This window comes from Anser cygnoides, chromosome 13, assembly GCF_040182565.1.
Source record: "Anser cygnoides isolate HZ-2024a breed goose chromosome 13, Taihu_goose_T2T_genome, whole genome shotgun sequence".
Classification (NCBI taxonomy): domain Eukaryota; kingdom Metazoa; phylum Chordata; class Aves; order Anseriformes; family Anatidae; genus Anser; species Anser cygnoides.
In genome coordinates this window covers 13,936,767-13,957,098 of record NC_089885.1, presented here as the reverse complement: position 1 = coordinate 13,957,098, position 20,332 = coordinate 13,936,767, and the positions used below count along the sequence as shown (strand labels likewise).

The 20,332-nt window shown below is 40.5% G+C and overlaps 1 protein-coding gene and 1 long non-coding RNA gene across 4 annotated transcripts; one reads left to right on the top strand and one right to left on the bottom strand.

Annotated features, from left to right (window-relative positions):
- The first annotated feature begins 28 nt into the window (after window positions 1-28).
- LOC106037425 (uncharacterized) lies at window positions 29-20,332 on the top strand. 3 transcript variants are annotated; one of them, XR_010834872.1, is made up of 4 exons: window positions 29-737; window positions 5,603-5,691; window positions 17,736-17,808; window positions 18,173-20,332. It is a non-coding gene; the product is annotated as an uncharacterized lncRNA (long non-coding RNA). The 3 variants fall into 3 exon arrangements; XR_010834874.1 differs by having other exon boundaries at window positions 31-535; XR_010834873.1 differs by having other exon boundaries at window positions 34-499.
- CCDC160 (coiled-coil domain containing 160) lies at window positions 7,894-10,171 on the bottom strand. Its single transcript, XM_067005262.1, is given in 2 exon segments — window positions 7,894-10,025; window positions 10,027-10,171. Coding segments are annotated over 2 exon segments (798 nt in total). The 5' UTR covers window positions 10,114-10,171; the 3' UTR covers window positions 7,894-9,314.

Sequence of the window (20,332 nt, the reverse complement as noted above, 5' to 3'; positions counted from 1 at the left end):
GCGGCGGAGGGGCGCCGCGGGCGCGCGGCAAGAGGCTGGCGCGTGCGCAGAGCGGCGGGGCGGCAGCGCGCGCGGGGGATGGCGCATGCGCACGGCCGACTGGGGGGGGGTGTTCTGAGGAGGCTGAGGCGGAGGGGCAGGGGGGCTGGCGGTCGGCGCCGGTTCGGGGCTGCGAGGGTGCCGCTGAGGGGTTAGCGGGCCCTGGCTGGCCCTACACTGGCTCGAATCCCGCCCTCTGCCCCACTTTTTAGTCATAGTTCACGGCAGGGGCGCCGTGAGGTAACGCTCCGTCCCCAGCGGCCCCTCTCGGGTCTGTGCCTGCTCGCAGGACCTGGGGGAAGATGGGCCGAAAGCATCAGGTGGGCGCCTCCAGCCGCTCACGTCGGACAAACTCACAGCTTTGGCAGCCAGTCGTGCAGCGTGCTTGCAGAAAGCGGGCCTTGGCTTTGAGCTGGTGTGAGGTGAAAAAAACGTCACCAGTAGTTAAAAGAGCTGAGCTGTAAGTGCGTGCTGCAGCATAACACACTGTATACAGGTACACCGTACACAACAGCACAGAGAACCGTAATTTGTGGTAATGGTAACTTTTATGTGGAAAAAAAAAATTGTGGGTGGTTGTATCAGCAAAACTGCCTCTCCAATATGATTTGTTGTGCTTTCAGAGTAGTGGTCTTAAAACACCGATATTGTGCTGAGTGTTAGTGGAAAAGTTGCAGCTGCTCCAAGAATATCCTTGTGTAAGAATAAATCAATCCGATAACACACTTTTACTGTTGCTCAAATATTTAAAGTTTTCTAGTTTTGGTTTTTAAAGAGCTAATAGTTGTTATAATAATTAAATAGAAAAATATGAGGCAAGAATCAGATTGCAGGAGATTACCTGTTTTCCCAAATGGAATAAGTAACAAAAATGGTACTTTTTTTCCCCATGAATCGATCGTCATATTGAATGCGTTGACCCAATGAGCATCACACTTGGGGAGAGACCCAAATGCTGACACACATTTAAATATTCACAGTACTGCCATTTTACTTCATTATACATAGAAGATTTACGCTGCTATCACTACAGAAACTATTCTGCCATCTTGTTATTTTGTTCTCACTATTTTGCACTTTATTAATAAGGAGTTGTCTCTTCATTGAGTTCCAGAAAACAGAGACACTGCAGGTCTTGAGGAAAAGCTTTCTTCTCTCTTTGGTGTTCTTTGTTTTTTACTTTTCAGTGAATGTTTATTGAAAATCAGCTATTGGGGGAAGAAAAAAAAAAGACAATTGTTTTTTTTTTGGCCGAAAAGACATTTTTTCAGTGAGTACTTCCTTCCCAGGCCAATTGTTTTTGTTTCCGTCTGGCATTGTTTTTTGTCTTTCTTTGAGTGAAGGAGTTTTAGAGGGCAAAATTTAAAAATACATACAATAAAGATAACTGTGATCGTGGTTTGATTTGGCTCCTGTTGCAATATATGCAATGCAGCATGTTGCTGTATAGCTCCAGCACCTGCAGAGCTAGGTAGAAAAGCTTTCTGTGGAGGACCCTACTGATTTCGTGCTCCAGTAAAAGGCTGAGAACCAAAGGTGTGGAGTGCCTGAGGGAGGAAAAGGCTCTATTTTGTGGGCATTCTCAGATAAAGATGTTTAGTCAAATGTTATTTCTGGTTTTCCAAGCACTAGTCTATTTTCTTTTCTTTCTGAAGGGACTTAAAATTAACATAGCCAGTTGCTTTATTCTCTTATAGCACAGCATTTAAGAGCACTCTAGGGATGCTGTACCTCACATGAATACTGAATTCTGACATACTTAGTTTCACTGAGAGGCTCAGCAAGGCAAATGAATTAATGAGTTTTAGAAACCGCGTATCCAGCTGACTTAATGTTTTATCATCATGATTTTTTACAGCCAGAGATTCCATGAATAATGGTCACGTGTAGCAGTATTGCAGTTGTGTTTGTAATTACTAATGCCAGGTTATTGCCAGCCAGTCGATTGCAGTGGCCAAATGACAGCATAAGGAGATTCTAACTTTATGTTAAAATATTTTGACCGTGCTGGCAAGGAGCCCAGCAGGCATTAACCACTACAGGAGCTTATAGAACTTCTTACTGCCTTGTGTTTGGCAAGCTCATCACCCACAAACTCAATTATTTACTTTCTTCCATTTCAAGAGAACAAGAAATGTCATAATCAAGAATCTAAAAAGACCGAAATTACAAAACAGAGCTTGTCATTTGTTCACAGATACAGCATTAATCCAGTTGCTTTATAGACCTCAGACTTATATAGAAACCATTCATCTTTCATCAAAGACATGATCAGTTTTTTCGATTTTCTATAGCCCAGCTGTAGTGGAGTACATTTCACAGTGACTTCAGTGTGTGCAGCTAATTTTTTTAGTTAAAATGATGGGAAATAAAACCTCATTTATTTCCCACAGAGCAGCGCCTGATTAAAACAAAACCCAAACATTGTATGAGCTCTGTAAGAATATACCGGAGGGAGCTATTTTAGAAAAGTCGTTTTAGAGACGTGATGAATCCTCTAAAAAAACGTCTTGAGCTGCTGTATTTCTGCTCCGTGATTTAAGTATAGTCCAAACAAGTGCACTAAGTCAAATCTTACCTCTTTCTGCATCTGGCTTTATGTACAAGGTGTAATGAAAATAAAACAAGGTGAGACCAATATCATCTCTTCAACGCTCATGGCTTCCAGGAGTTCAACCAAAACCCCAGCCACTTTTCCAAATAACCCTCATATTCTTTGTACTTGGACAGTGGTTTAAACCTTATTACAAAGGCAGTGTGTTTACAGGACAAGATTTCAAGACAAACACTGCCAGCTTTGCTTTAGCAGATCCACAAAAAATGACTGCAAGGATTCAGGAGAGAAATCAAAATAAAGCATAAAGATAATGAATGGAAGATGTCCTGGTAAAAGTGAATACTGAATTGCTTAGCCATCCTGCAGACACCACCATTTCTAGTTTATATATTTTATATATATTTATAGAATTAAAAAAAAAAAGAAAAAAGAAAAAAAAAGTTCTTCAATTAAAGGCTATTAAAAATATAATTTAGAAATGATGAGTAATGTTGACCATACACCATAGCCAAATATGGACTTCAAAGACCTGTGCTAAAGGAACTGGTGTCTAACGAGCTTTGAGATCTACCCCAAAACACCACAGACAAGTCTCCTCTGTGCTTTTACTATAAAACAGCAGCTCAGTTTTAAACTCTGGAATAAGTCTTCCCCGATATGTCTTAGATACTTCATTGCATTTGCTTTTTTTTTTTGCTTCCTTGTTTGTTTTTCAAGGTTGTTAGTCTTATAATCTCTGATCCTCTAAGCAGCCACAAAGGTTCCAGGCTTTAAACTTAAAATGAAACAAAATAAGCCCCCATAAATGCCCTTCAAAAGAACAAATGTTGCCAATAGTGACTGAAGCCTTAACCGTATTACCACTCATTATTTTAGTGTAAAGATAGGTGTAAGGTAGTGTGTCCACAATCCTGAACTAGCTCTGTCATCTTCCAGGATTACAAAATATAGGGGTTTCTTACTCAATTTATATTAATTGAGTTAAAAGCACACAGCTTTACACAACACTCCCATACAGCAGCATGTTAGCTCTAAGAGGTATTAGAGGTCTGTGCACCACGGCGTGTATCCATAAGGATGCTATTTTTGTGTTCAGTCACCTCCGTATATGTGTTTTCTCTGTGCCACGTTTGTTCTGCTCTCCAGGGATTCTAGGACAAAACAGTGGCAAGTGCTCTCTTCAGACATAAACAGGGGCTTTCTACTGACCTAAGTCCAGGTCTGTCCTTGTGGGGATCAATAAAACATTACGTATCTTGAGGTTTCACATAGTATTGTACCCATATTTGGAATCGCATGCTGCAAGTCACTGCCAAACATCTCTTCAAGAAGAATGTCCCTTCATCTCCCTGCTTCTCTCCGTCTTGTCCATACAGACAGCAAAGGCTTAAGAGCCGGAGCGGTTTCTTTTTCTGTGTTTGTACAGTGCCTGTTATAATAGCATCCCGATATTTTCTAGGGCCTCTAGCTGCTACGTTATACAAGTATTTAAGAGGAAATATTTTTACATACTAACTACCAGATTTCTTACCTGTGTTACGGTGCCTTGTGGATTTTACAAACAACCAAGTTGTTCCTGCTCCCGTAGAACTCACAAACTGGTTCTTAAAAGGAGATGAGCATTACCGATCAGTCATGTTACAACTAAAAAGATAAAATGCCATCAAGTAGTAAAGGTTTTACATCATTTATGAAGTGTGAAATAATAAATCAAACAATAAATCATCGTTCAGATTCTTCTTTTTGAGGAGAGGACTGCATTAAACATAAATATCCTGCATGTGGCTTAGCAAGGTGGACTTCAGTTCTAATATCTAGAACACTGGATTTTGTATGATTTTATTTCCAAAAGTAATAGAACAATTTCAAACAAAATACATCTGAAGAGGATTAATACAAATCATACTTGTTTTGATTTATGGTGTAGTTAATTCAGACTGCACTCTTGTTTTAAATACACAACAGATGTTTGTGGTTACAATCAGTAACTGGAACATACAAGCTGTTGAGGCTAGAGGTAAGATAAATGTAATGATCAGTGAAAGACATTAGAACCACTTATGTTCTAGTATTTTAACTAGATTTTTTTTTAATGCGAAAAACACGCTAACATTGAAATAGCTAATGATACTCTAATTTAAATAACCATATTTAAGTTTATGAATTAAACCGGCAAAGTTCACTGGATGAATCTTGGAGCTATTGTCAGAGCTGTTGTTTGAAGCCATCTGTGGCTGACGGAAAATATCTTCTCCTTATTTTGTATTCAATATATTGTTAAAACCATCATCACTTCCTAAAAATAAATAAACAAATCTTAGATTGTAGACTTCAGTTTCCCATCTAGAGAGGGATTTCGCAGATATGGATTTAACATGCTCTAGTGTTTTTTGAAGTGCTAGAACTGTCTAGAATATGTTCTCTACAGCTGGACAATAAAGATAACAGGCCACATGTTCCAAAACTTTCTGGACAAACACAGTTCACCTCTTGGTGTCAGAGATCTGGTGACTCCAAGAGTTTAGTAACGCAGGTACCGTTCAGGACAGGTCAGGCAGAAGCATCATCAACTGTGATCCTAGTGAAAGAACATTCAGGCAGCAGCCTCCCCTCTGCTCCCCTGTTGTCTGCCACGTGATTGCAGAGAGACAGCCTGTATATTGTTTCAGGAGGGAAAAAAAAAAATAAGTTGAGAAAAAACAATGTTAACAAAGTCAGATATCCACCCCTGCTAGGGATCCTAGGGATGGACTCCTTAAGGAACTTGCTAACTGCCACAATTCCAAGAAGGAATCAAACAGTAAATAGCGTGACCATATGGAGAGGTGGCTCTTGGTAGAGTCTATAGCAGTGGGACACCCAGTGTTACCTTGGCTCAGAGGTGGGGAGTTAGAGACAGTTGCAGACTGTTAGCTTCTGGTTGAAAGGAATGTTCTTTTGGTTAGCATAGGCTTGTTACCTAGACCTCTCAAATTTTAAGTATTGATAATTTTGTCTCCACATTAGGAATCGCTGTTCATCTGGTAACTGGAAGCACTGGCTTGTGAGTACCAGCAACAGCTTTCAAGATTGTCTTCCGGGAATAGCGGCACTAGGCAAGTAAAACTGCAAAATTTATGTAAAATATGGGTGTTAGAATGACATTCAGAGTTATGACAGTCAGAGAACAGTCCACAGTTTCCGTCAAGCTCGGTCAAAAGAGGTAGATACACTGTGTGTAAGGTCTGGCAGATGACTCTTGCACGTGCATAGTCAATGTCCTTTCCTACAAAGAATTTACGTCCTTCTGACTGCCAGAGGAAGTGCGGTTGCACCATCACCTGTGTCTTTATTATCTAGAGGGGAGGGAGGGGTAGTTTTTAGTTTTCAACCAGATCAGCAACCTGATCTGTCTCATTTCAGTACAGCACTACTGCCAGAGCCAGGGAAAGATGAACGTGCTGCCGGGAGGGAACTCTCTCTCACCGGCAGCCAGTCCTAGCTGGGTGTGACACGACTGCAGGAGGGCACTTTTTCAGGCTATTATTTGAAGTGCAGTAAGAAAATTTTGGTTTACAAACCAGGACAGTCTGTTGCTTGGAAACCCACCTGGCCATACAAGGTAGCATTCTGAGATCCCGAAGCTCTCCCCTGGAGAAAGATGAGATGCCTGATTATTCAGAAAGTATCAGTGATCAACGCGCTAGTATCCCACACAACAATGAGATGTGACTGACTTGTTGCCAGATCTTGTCACAGACGCTGCTGGCCTCAAGCTTAGCTGATAATAAATCACCCTGCAGAGCTCTCAGTTACTTTACACTCCAGCAACATTGTCTGTTTGAATGATGCGTAACAGCTAGACAGAAAAGCAGTAAACAAAACACATGCTCTGCTATTGTGTTTTATTGCAGCATCTATGGTTTTCTGAACTGAAATTGTGAACTTTCTATGAATTACACTAGCACTACTGAACAGTCATTATGTGTTGCCATTAAACACATGGCCAACAGGATGGAAGCACCTAAGTATTGTCCAAAGTGCTTTCCCATTTCAGCACTTAGGAAGAGTTGTCAAATGCTAATGCGTTGCCTTCGTATTCTTGTATCATCTTAGGATAAAACTTAATTATCACATGAACTACTGCGTGGCAGGAACCAGCCTTCTGACAGAGGTATAGCAAAGGCCTGTAACAATGAGAGTGTCTGTGGGGGGGCGAAATCTCACCAGGATTTTACAGTTGCCATCAAACAGTTTTGGCCAGTTTTTGGTTTATCATTTCATAGGGATGCTATGCTGTAGTTCTCAGCAAGCTATTAAATTCAGGTTTAAAAAAATGAAAGGCAATTCTCAGTGCAAATAAACGGTGACAGATAGTTGAAAAGCAATGTAACAATCGCATATTATATTTTATGAGCTTTCTTCTAGCAGTAACTATCGCAGTAACAGTATGACAGCTGGGACACTGGGAATATTTGATAGTCTAGCCTAAGGACTGCAGTAAGTGTTAGTAAGACTATAAAGTCGTTATCTCAAGTGCCATTTAACATGGTGTCATTTGACACAACTCAAAGATGGACACTATTTTAATGACCCATGGATCAGATTCTCTGCTAATGCACACTGCCATCCTTCCAGGGACTGAACCTGACCACGGATTATTGAAAATTCCCTGGAAGTATGAAAATCCCATGTTTATTAGATTAAGTGCAATATTGGACATTTCACTTTAAAATAGTATGCTTTACTGTAAACACTAAAAATCTAGCAGCTGTGGTAGTGCCAAATATGTGTTTATCTCACCTTTTTTCTGTTAGCTAATTCGGTGACAACCTCTATATAGCTGGAAATAAAGCCACAAAAGCATTTAAGCAACCAAGGAAAGCCCTCAAATCAATCACTCCAAAGAGGTTTAAAATGAAATTAGGTTACAGTCTTGCAGGTTTCTCCTTCCAGAACAGGCATGATGGAAGAACATAAAGCACAGGAAAAATTCTGCATGTGGTAACAAGGACCCCAAGGACTGAAATGAGTAAATGGCCAAGCAAAGGAGGCAAGTTAAATAGTTTCAGTGCAGAGGGAAGAGAGAATTCGACGGTATTTACCAAAGAAGTCAGAGAGAAGATTAGTTTCCATTTGTTTTAGCTTCAAGTCAAATGTGCTTCTAAATCATCAACACAATACACAGGCATGACTGCAGTTGGGACTGCGTTTTTGGGAGGCAGACGAAAAGGGAGAAGACTGGCTGCAAGGATGCTCTTGGCCACAAACAGTTTTGCTTTACAAAAGAAGTGATGAATACTGAGCAGTGCGGCACTCAGCTCTATGCAGAGCAGCATGGGGAAGACGAGCCTCAAACACAAGACAGGACAAAGGCCAAAAAAAGCTGCTTTGGCATCTGAACTGGATGCTTTTGCTTAGAGTATCCCAAACCATTCTGCAGTCTCCTTCTGCAGCCATTTACTCAGTTCTGGACTTGACCGTAGTACAGCTGGAAACAAATTTTTGAATATGTGAGATTCATTTTACTTTCTTGTACCCATTTTTGGTTCTCTCAGTATGACTCTTCCCAGTCCCTCTGCAAGTCTGAACATCACAGCCCCCGCCCCCCTCCCCTAAAACATACCCTCAACTTATAACGTAGTTTGGTCCTGTAGCTTCTTATAACTTGATTTTCTTTAAGCTAGCTATTGTTTAATTACTACTTTGAAGTCAATTTAGCAGAAAAAAAATCCCTAGTTTAAGGTGGCTTTTTGCATCCCCACCAAGCTATTCAGCAGGGTATTCAGCCAGGATACAAAACTGGGCTGAAGCTTTAGGAGTTGAATGGATCGCTCCAGTAGAGATTTAATTTCCATGAAATTCCTCCATGAAAATCCACTCACTCAGATCTGACAGACAGGCAAAGACTAGCCAATACCTTTGAACTGAGTAATTTTTAAATGTATCCCACCCCTCGTTGCCCCCCCCTACCCATGTAAATATGAATTGCTGGGGCTCAGGGTGCCCTGGCGGGTTTTAAAGCACCCACCTCTTCACAGAGCGCAAGGCCCGGGGAAGCACGGGCGGTTCAGGCACTCCCCGATGATTAAACTTGGGGTGGTTACAGGGAGTGAGCCCCCAAGCCCTCTGCTTCCCCGGCTGTCCTGCTGGTGCTCTCAGCCCTGGGAGAGCAAGGGCCTGGGGAGGGAAGCTGCGAAAACCTCGCGTCTCCATTTGACGCCCAGGTGCACACAGGGGATGCACAAACTGCTGGACGTGAGGGCAGCCAGCAACTGAACCTTCCCCCTGCTAAATGGCTGCTAAACCCACAGGGTCTTACAAGAGACTTTCCGAATGAGCGGGCTTCTAAAATCTTTTCCTACACAACCTAGGCCGTGCTGCAGAGAGCACCTTAAGGAGACAAATGGCCGGCTTCTACGCCCCTTCCTCAGAAGACGCAGCCCCTGAGTTTGTGGCACCAAAGCCCCTCGGAGCTGGGCCCCCGGGGCCCGGCTGCTTTGCTCGGCTCGGCCCGGCCCGGCGCGGCCCCGCTCCGCGCCCCCAGCGCCCCCTGCCGGGCGGCCGCGGCACTACGGGGCCGCCAGCTCGGCGGGGCCGTGAGCGGCGCGGCCCCGGTGGCTGCTGCCCCTGCGGGGTCCCTTCCAGCTGCTCGCTTCCGAAAATATTTACCCCGGAGGCACCGAGCGCATCGCCCCGCGGCGGGGCCGGCAGACGTTTCCCAAGCAGTTCTAAGGCTTTAGCGTTCCAAGCATGCAGGACCTTTGCGACATTTAGTTTGCTCGTAACAACTTCCAACTCGCTCCTTATTTTCCTGTGTTTTCGCCTTTTCTATGCGAGTCTTATTTCCGAGCTCACGTTGCTGCTTTAACTTTACTCGGAGTCTTGTTGTAAATCTTTTGCTCTTTGGATTTAAATTAATAGTTTCTCCTTTTGCCTGGAGCAACTCTTCATTAAATCTTCTTAAGTTTCCTGATTTTTCACGTAAGTCTTGTTTTCAGCCTTGAAGCTTGAGATCTTTTTCAAAGCTTGTCCTTTGACCCTGCTTTAACTGGGCAGTTTTGCAGTGAACCTTTCTTCTCCTTTTTTTTTTTTTTTTTTTTTTTGGGGCAATTAGCTGTTCCTGCTCAGCATTTTCAAAGCCTATTTGTAGGTTTTGATGCGTAGTTTTGAGTTGCACCAGCGCTGCACTGAGCAGCACTGGAGGAGTTTGGAGACTTCTTCCCAGCCGGTCTGCTGCGTTTCTTGTTGCTAATTCTCTTGCATTCCAGGCACAATGACCCTCTGTTTCTTTTAAGCTTTCTTCAGCTCCAACATCTAAATTACCAGCTCCACAGCAGGCAGAATCCCCGTCTGTTTCCTCCTTTGAAATGTTTATCTTTGCACCTACTAACTTAGGTTCATATTCTTGAACAATGAGTTTGGGAAACCATTCTTTCCTTTTGAACCTTTTTTTCTTCTTCTAGAATTCTTGTAATTGCCATATTGTAGATTTCCCCCCCTCTCTTTGCTCTCTCTAAAGCCAATTTTTCAAACATCAGTGATTCAGATTGATTGGCTTGACTAAAAAAGTCCAGTGCATTGCAATTAGGAGAAAATAACTCCTCCCTGTGTTTTCTGTCCATTCCTAGAATTTGTTTCCTATCAAATGAAAACAAAACAAAAAACAATATCTTTACACTTTAATTTGAATAATTATTATTATATTTGAATACCTTTCTTTGCAGTTCTCATATGAGCCTGCAGTAGGAAACTTGCACCACCGAAGTGGTTGTATTCAATCTTAGTAAGTGTATTAGCAATGTTACCTCATACTAACTAAACTGGACAGGAGCTTAGCTGTATTTTAGCTGTTGGTGTGATATTAAAGCTGTTGGTATGTTATTAGTTTGTTGGAGGAAACATTTTAGAAGTATATGTTTTTAAACCAAAAAAATGTGTATTTAAGTCATGCATTAAGCAAAACTTAGTTTTCAAATAAAGTAAGCTTTATACAACCTTTATTTAAAATGTTTACATTTATGGACAGAGGACTACAAACTATGTTTGCTCTAAAGTCACTTCTTCATGTAATCTCATCACCACTCAACCTCTTCAAAGGTTCTTTGTTTTAACATTTGTGCTGGGATCTGACTATATGGAACTCTGCTGTGATATAGGTGCTCAGTGCTATTTAAGAACTGTGGAGGTGTCAGACCTTATTATGGTGCATTACTAAAAAGCTACACGTAGTATGAATAGGCAATATATACTGCTTCTGGTAACCCTGACAGTTGCCCTTTAATGCTGACCTACAAGATTCCTGATATTCCAGTCATAGTCCTTTCTTTGCATACAGACTGAGCAGACACACAGTTATGCAGAATCATGTAAGTTTTCCAAGAGAAGCAAATGTCTGTAGGAACTTTGATAGTATCTCCAAATGCATAACACCAAATCCAAAATCAGAACACAGTCAAAGTCTGTAGGAGTGGAAAATTTGAAGTACCTCATTTACTCAGGACCACTTGTTCAGCTATGTTTCATTGCACCATAACTTCTGAATCGAGGAGATGAAACACGGTTTACTTGCTGTTACAAATATAGCAAATTTTATCTGGATCCACATTAAAGTCCCATAGGAACAACAGCATGGGGTGAAATATGTAGACAAAGGATTATGGTAAAAGTTTGTTCTCAAAATTGGATAATCTAAGCATCATTTAAAATTTTATAATCAGTGTAAAATAGATGTGAACAAGATCTTTGACACAGGGTTTATGTTTGTAGATGAGGAAAGGTAATTACTAAATGATAATAAAAGCTGTAATATTTCATTGAACTGAAATCAAGCAATTGTGCAGTAATGAGTTCAGAGATGCTTTATTATATGTCAAGGATGAATAGAATATGTTATGAGTACAAGTGAATTGAAAAACAAATGCTGCAGAGAGGATGTCTTCTACTTTGGTTTCCATGTAAACTTTCCACTGACATTAGATGAGGGTCAGTGTAAACTGAAGGAAGTTTGAAGTCCTAAACTTCTGTCCCCGTTGAGTGAGGATTAATAATCATGGAACCTATTTTCCCCCACCATGTGGTTTTGATCTTCCTGATCTAGCCGCTGCTAGACAGCAGTGCAGTTGTTTCAGTCTGGATTCCAGTGAACAGGTATCTTAGAGCTCGCCACTATGCTGGGGTCAGCAACTGAGCTAACCTAGAAAAGAGCTTGAAGACATACAGGCGAAGATCTTACTGATCGTAAGAAAATGACAACTTCACCTAAAGTCGTCCTTCTAGAACAAGACAGATGTGCACAAAGGCTGCGTGTAACAGAAATTTGCAGGCTGTCTAGAGTGAGGAGCCGTCATCTTCAGGGCTACTAGATGGGAATTTGCAAGAGTGGTGCACTCATGTAACAAGTGAGAAAAAAAATGCAGTTGTACAAAGGAAAAAAAAAAGCAAAAGGAAGAAAGAAGAAAAAAAAAGACAAGAAAGGAAGGGTGGAAGGAAAAAGAAAATGTAAATGCTATTTATTTGTCCATTATAATGTTAAGCTTTGAATCACTCCAATTGTATACCTAAAAACTCAACTCCAAACTTTGGAAACTTAGAACTTCTGACTACATTACCAATAAATACAATAAGCCATGACACGTTTGTTTCATAATAAAAGTACGCTGACTTCCAATGCATCAAATAAACCAACACCAAACAATACATTTGCATTTAACTAAACGCTGAAGGTTGAATTTTCAAACACGCTGAGGATGCAATATTGTATAAGGAAAAGGAATACTTCTGATTTCCAACCACCACCATCAGCTGAACTTTTCAGTATCCTTCCCTGTTCAGACTCCAGGCATTGCTTGATGCTAAAGTCAGCCAGTTCAGCTCACTGATCTAAAATTACCTTTGGAGGTGTGCTGTTTTCTAACAGGTCACCAATGTGAACCAACTCACCCCATACATGTGTGAGCATTCGGGGCAGGAATAAGCAGCTGCAAGATGGAAAGAGACTGTAAAAGAGTGACAGAACCAGCCTTTGTATTGCCATCCTGCTTCAACACTGCACTGGGCAGAAAGGGAACTGCCCTAAGCACCAACCTGATTCTGCCAACCTGATATGCCAGAGGGACCTCAACAGGAAATGAACTGTTGATCTCAAAATCCTGGATATCTGTCAAATACTCTCATGCTCATGTGTGTGAGGCTGAATATCCAGCATGATCTACAGTTTTGAGTCCTACCATCAAAACCTAAAGTTCCTGCCAGTTAAGGTAAATTGGCTCCAGAGGTGGTGCAAGTCCTGTATGGTTGATGCAGGACCCACCTGGCCATTGCTCCACCAATTTTCCAACAGCTCTCCAGCAAGATGTCAATGTCCCTAACTCTGTTACTGCAACTGCATTGGTCACAGCCTCCATCTCGGGGACTGGCAGCCTGTCCTCCCAGGCTTGCACTAAAAATTTGACTTTCTTACCTTATATATACAATACCTCTGAGCTAAACTGGTAAGTAGGGGGGCAGGAGAGGAGGGAAGGAGAAATTCATGGTTTCCTGCTTCAGCCTGGTCTCAGAGGAAGTCATTGTTTCCTGCAGCTTGGGTAGGGGAACAGTACAAAGCAGCTGCATAACTGCTTCAAGACAGAGATCTATTTAGATAAGCCAAAAGCTGGGTATGACTGAGCAAAGAGCAGTACTGAACATGGCTGTAAAGAACACTACCAGTCCTACCACCGCATCAGAAGCTGCCAGATCTGCCCGTGCTATGTAGCAGTATTTATGTGTCTGCTCTCATGCCAGATAATCCCATCACCACCTCGCAAGAACATGGTGTATCCACAATCAGCCCCTGCATTTGTGGAGTCTCCTCATCTAATGACAAGGACGTTGCAGAAGGGAACAGAGGGGGTCTAGACCTCTCTGATAAGAAGTGACTGTTTGTGACTTAGATAAGTTTGACCTAGGCATAACAAAAGAGGAGAGAAGCACTCAGGTAGGTGTATTTGTCTTTTTCTTGATTTTCTTTCTTTTTCATCCTCCTCCCATACTTTCTTTACCTCAATATTTCCTCTTTTCCTAGAAGTGTCTTTTCCAAATGTCTCCAGGCATGGAGCAAGGAGATCACTTTCTGAAGTGGCTGTTATATTTTGGCATTAAGATCATTCCAAACTGCACGCTTTCTTTGGTTAGACAGCTTTTCTAGCAACAGATCAAAAATTCCAACTATAACAAATTACACTTGCAGACTAGTAAGCGATCATTAGAAATTGGAATGAGGCCACAGTTTGCCCTGTGCAGGAGAGCACACGGCACGCTGTAGAAGCTCTTTGCAGAGTGCTTTGTAACACAGCAAAAGTGCTTTAGCTGAATCAGTGTTAGCTACAGCGAGTTTAAGGGAATGCTGCTGTCATCAAAGTTACTCCAGTTTGACAGCACTGAACAGAGCAAAACTTTACCAAGAGGAACACAAACACTTCGAACAAGTAATCAAGCTGCAAAAAAGAATGGATGGCAAACCATGAATACGGACATTTTACTACATCATGTTTAATCACCTGTTTTTGTAATTGGTAGCACTGCTTCAAAGCTCTAACATTGCAAGACGGAAGAGAAAGAAAGACATTTTTGTGTTGCTTGGCTAGGACATTCATCATTCTCTATTGCAAATGCTCTTTGGAAACATGGGCGAGCCAGAAAATATTTGAGACAAGAACTAAAATAAAAATAAATCCACTATACTGATGGATCAGCATCTAAACTGCTAAAAAAACAGGTGTTCCCTCAACCCACTGCTAGCGCTGCCCATCACCCTGCTACTGTTTCCCCTGCTGTGTCTGTCTTTGCTGGACCCTTGGACCAAGCCACCATGCAAGTGCCGGTGCTGGCTGACAGCGTGCCCCAACGTGCCTCTTCCACCAGGCACGGGCATCACTTCTTCTGGCACACCAATTTCAAATAAACCCCTTATCTCGCCTGCTTTCACCTGAATCAGATTAGCTGAGCCCATATATGCACAGTAATTAATTGACTTTTCTTAATGAGGACAGTATGAGTTACTCTATCTTTAGATCGATGGGGTCAGTAGTCTTTGGCAAAGGGCTAAGATAATAAGCTGGAGGCAGCAATATCTTCAACTGCCCTTGCTGGCTCTGGAAGAGGGTATTTGTAAACAGCAGAAGATGTCTAAACACACAGTGAAAATAAATATCTCATGTTACAATTTGAGGAGTACAAGAGCTCTGTTTCCAAGTGACTGAGTAGAAGAAGGCAATGGGGTTAGCAGGCACAAGGGGCCTCAAGACTCAAGCCATCAGAAGGAGCTTGGCTGTCACTCCTCAAGTCAGTCAGCACCCGGACTGAAGTCGTGTGGTCTGAAAATGCAAAGCAGATCATCAGCTTGTTCTTCTGGAAAAAAAAAAAAAGTGCGTATTAAACAACTTTTCAGAATACTGCAAACAACCTCTGTAATCAACCTTGCAATCCAGACCAACCTTGGTCCCAGCATCTTAAGAACGCTAGCGTCCTGCTGGCTCCTGAACTCGCTGGCACAGCTGGAGCATGAGCTGGAGTGTTCTGAAGGAAGCAGAGCACACGAATAGTATTGCATCCCTGTCACATGCACAGCCACTGGGACATTCACGGGGGTTTAAAAAAAAGAATCCTCACTAAGCAAGGTGGCATTCCCTCCTCTTTTGCACACAAAGTCCTTCTGAAACCAGTTCTTAGCAGCCTTAGCAGCCACAGAGGTAGTACTTCTTTTCAGGGACAAAGAAACCTGTCAGGTAAATGGCATTTACAAGAAATTGGCAATTTAATTCTAAAGCATTAGAAGAATGATGTCTTTAATTTAAGTGTGACATTGTCTTAGGCGTTTATATCCACCAAAAAAATCCTCCAAAAACCTCCAAAACCACAGACCAAAATCATATAGCAGGAGGAGGAGGAGGAATAGTTTAGGACTGCATGAAGACAGAGAAAGTTTCCAATTGCTTTAATTTTCCTTTTATTAACTCTTCCTTAATGCACAGTTTATATCTGCACCATGAACCGCATATGAGATATGCTAGTCATTTTGCTTAATGTACTCAGTGGAAGGTGCTCAGACATTACAAGTGATATAGATGGCATGAAGATTGTCTGATGCTAAATTTCCTGAGAAATTAGGCCCACTCACTAAGTCTACTGAGTGACTTGTTAGCTTTTCCAAGTTCTGAACTGAGCATTCATCAAGAATCTTCTCAGGTTTGTGGCTATAAAATGATGCATTGAGAGTTACTGCCAAGAAAAGACAGGAAAATTAAAGCTTTTAGTATAACTAATAAAAATTGCTTGAATCACAACCAATTTCTCCTGCAGCTTTAGGTAGCACATGGCACAAGTCTATCCTGGATAAAATGTAAGAGATTCTGAATTATCAAGTTACATTTTTTGAGACATATTTGAAACATTATAACATAACTGCTTTTATTGAAATTTCATTTGAGACCAAACATATTTGAATACTAAGCAGTGCGTATTATGATGAATTTCAGTGTGGATATTAGACACCAGCAGAAACAAACAAAAACAAAAAGCATATTTTGGGTAATATTGTAAAATAATTAAATGGAATTCAAAAACATCTCAAATAACTTGTGTTATAATGCATATGTTTACGTCATCTCAACTTGTATTATAATGCATATGTTTACATCACCTTACCGTGACTACCCTTGAGATTCAAAGCTGCGCTTACCTGAGCTAGGATATCTTAATTACATCTGGAAAAGTATTTAGGAAAGCAGAATGTTGGATAGGAAGCTAAGATACAGAAAATAAATATATTATTTTACTGCATACTGTTCATATTCTTAATCTGATTGCTGCAGATGTTTGAACAGACGCTCTGAAGGTCAGGGAGCTACGCGTATGGATGGACACCATTCATCTCTAGGTCTTCCAGTCCACAAGAGCTCAAGCTCGCTGTGTGGTTGTACCTACTGCATCTTCCCTGAGAGAGCTGCTTGGAGAATTATGTTTTGCAAATCATCTGAAAAATAAATGCAACCCCAGGACAAGCACATTTCCTAGAGTTATGGGGGCCCTGAAAACTTTTTACAAGGTGGATGAGTTTTCTTGCACACTTTTCCCCGACACCTAGGAAATCAGCTTGAACTTTCCATTGTACTGTGCCATCAGCTTTTCAAATACTTGAAAACAAAACCAGCGTGGGTTTACGAGATGGTTTACTCTGTCTTTGGGATTGGCACTGGGGTGTCATACCACACGCTGCTCTACTACCAGCTGGTTAATCTCTCATCCTCCTCCAAATGCATTCATGTAACAGCTCTCCCCATTGTATTCTTCTACTAAAACATGATTCAGACTCTTTCTGAAAACCAGCTGTTCACTCTGGCAATTCCTGCTGCTAATCAATGTTTCATTAGTTACAAGGTGTTTGTGGTTTTGTTTGTTTGTTTGTTTGTTTTTTTGTCTGGACTTAGTCTATCACTTTTCAGTCCTATCAGAAGTTACATTAAAACTCAGATATATTTTTGTCGACAAACCCACCAAATTTTTTTTTTAACTGGAAATGGGCTGGAGAAGCAGTTTTGATTGGGAAGGCATCCTTCACCTGACGCTATCAAATGAGAGTTGTGAAGAGCTGGGCTGTTGTGCAGGTTCCCAGACTTCCCAGTACACAGAGAGGTTTGGTACTGTATGTTATGAAGGGGGTTGTACTGGTTGTTTGACACAGGTGTCCAAAGGAGCAGTAGAGATAGCTGCACTCCATCCTCCTGGAGAAAAACCCAGCCAAAGCTTTTGACGGGGTTAATGGAAGAGGAAATGTCTTCTGTTGCTCTTCCACAGGTGTATAAATTGCACAGGAAAGCAATTACAGCTCTTCGTACTAGTAGCTTAAATTTATTTTGATTTTCATCAGATCAACTAATATAAAATATATTTCTGAGATATGCAATAAAGAATGTTAGTTAATATAATACATAGATTTAAAATGAGATTATAGAATTAATATTTAAAATGTTAAAAATTTAATTTTAATATTTAAAATTTAAATAAGTTGTTTAGAATGTATTTTATATGTGCCTTTCTTGTGTGTGGTGGTGTTTTGTCCTGTATATATATAATATCTCATGGAAATGTGTGACAGATATGCTATTATTTTCTGTTTCAGCCTCAACATTTACTTAGTCAAGGATGGAATTAACAGCTTGATAGAATGAAGGACCTCCAACTTGCATCAAGTAGTGAGTGATTGTTCTGTGTTGAGCTAAGGCCAAACCTACAAATATTTACTGAAATAATCCTTCCCTCTCAGCTTTCTTTCATTGTGTTAAATGGGAGCACTGAATGAAACAGAAATTAACCATAGTTAGCCCCAAAGTTCATTTTTCATTTTGATTTTACTGGTCTAGTGGTAACTCACCATTCTGGCATTACATGCAGCCAATATTTCAGCATTCCAGCGGCTGATAGAGAAATTGGTTTAATTTAGTTCTGGTAAATTAGAAACACCTTCCATTTCCAAGGTAACAAGAAATCTGAACAATAAGAACAAAGGTGTCTTTTGGACATGGAACACTTCTCAGGGGTTATTTTTTCTGTTTCCAGGTGCCTTCCTTTTGGTCTTGGAAAAATCAGCATCGCAACTTGAGAACAGAGGGTTGAATTCTTTGAAGGGGAGGGAGTATATGGGAGCCATAAAATATCTTAAAAATACTCTATCTTGTTTTCCAGGGAAGATTTAGACAGCTGTGGTATATATTTCAGTACAAAAAAGCATTCAATTGCGAACTGCAATATTTATGTTGGGAAACACATCCTGCTCTTGTCTTCTGTAAGCAAAATGTCTTTATTCTGATGCACACGTTAAGAGAAAGAGAGAGAGAGAGCATCACGGATGCTTCTGCCTGCCTCATGAGAATTTGGCTAAAAAGGGAAAATGAGAACATGAGGCAATCCCCTGACAAGTGCCATGAACCTTTTCTGAATCAGATTTTTTCAAGTTTCGCAAATCAAATTTTTTTTTTTTTCAATAGGAAACTAAACAGAACTCCAACACTTGCTTACAGATAATACACTTTTAATGGGACATATTACATTGGGAAATACCTAATTTTCTATCTTTATAGGATGTAATCAGTCTTACTCCCAAAGCACAGAAGACAGATGCTGCACCACAGGGTCCAGCGCTTAACATCGATAAACAAGTCAGGTGTCTTATCTCAGCCTCCAGTATCCCTGAACGACTCTCCTCCATTCCAGCCCATCTCACTCCCAATACAACCTCATGTTTGATCACTTCCCCATCTCATACAGCCCCACTCCAAGACTTCTCCAGCTTCGTGCAGAGTTTTTCACCCAGTAGCTGCTGTTGCTCTCACTAGGACCTTTAAAACTACTTCAGACTACTTAAACATGGAGGCAGGAGGGGAGATCAACCTCCAGCTTTCTTCCGTTACAGTACTGATTTTATTCAGGGCATGATAATGTAAAGCCACAAATTCCAGCAATTAGACACTGGGCTGTATCTTCTCTGTAAAGAGTCATCTTGTAATAGAAACATGTATAAAAACTGGAACAACAATGCAGGAATATTAAAAAGATATAGTTTTAAAGCCAACAATACTTAGTATAAATAATTTTATTTTACGAAGGAGAGATACATTTATAAGAAATGTGCGTATTTCCTTCATGAAAAATTCCAAAGATGGACTTTGGAAAACTGTTAAGTTTCCTAACAGATATTCAGTTTTCATTAGTCTTTTTGAAAGAGTAAAGGGTCCCTAAGAGCTATGATTTAACTGGAAGAAAATATAACAATTTTGAGTGTTTCTCAATAAAATTGCAAATAGCTAGTAAAGCCCTTTTAAAAAGACACTAGTGAATTAATTAAAAAAAAATCTAACTATAGCTAGATATTAAAATAATGTTGGATTTTTGTTGTGTGGTGATCCTTAATTATTTCAATGCTAAGAGGTATTCCAGGACTAATTCTGTGACTTTATGAGCAGATATTTGTTAATGTTTGGATATTCTAACAATTTATTTAATGATATCTTCTTTCCTCAACTTTAATCTTAACTACATTTTACCAAAGCATGCAACTTAAGTTCTGCTGCACAAAATACCCTCCATGCCTTAACAAACTTTAGGGTCCTTTAACTGCCTTTTTATACAGAATTTTAGGCTGGGAGGAACAAAAGGATGCACTTTTCACGACCCTGGAACCCTGTGACCACTGGGAAATCAAAAGGGTGGTGACACGAAGGAAAACTATTGTCCACAAAAATAAGCTCTTCAAGGGGCACCAGGAATGCACAATAAAATCCCAGTTTCCTTTGTGTAGCTGTTTATGCCTATGTCTTGCATCATCCAAAAGCTCAATAAAAGATCTAAACTAAAAAGGAATCTGGGTTTCTAAGAAAAATCCATATTCTCCACAAAAAAAAAAAAACTATGTGAAAAAGAATCTTTTAAGAATTCATTATCTTTTCACATATTAAATATGTAACTCTGAGGCAAAGAAAATCCTTTTGCCTGCTCTTTGGGAATCAGAGAGGGAGATTTAAAAAGTTATTCTAGCAAATAGGAGCAGATGGGAAAATAACCTGATTTGTCAGGACTGGAGGATTTAGAGATTTTGTTGCCTTCTAACTCTATCTTTACTAGAAAATAGGAGCATGTAAGAGTTCAATTAGAGATCTACTAAAATCTATTTTGACCTGAAAATATTTCAAGTAAAAAGAAAAAAAAAAAGGAAAAAAAAAA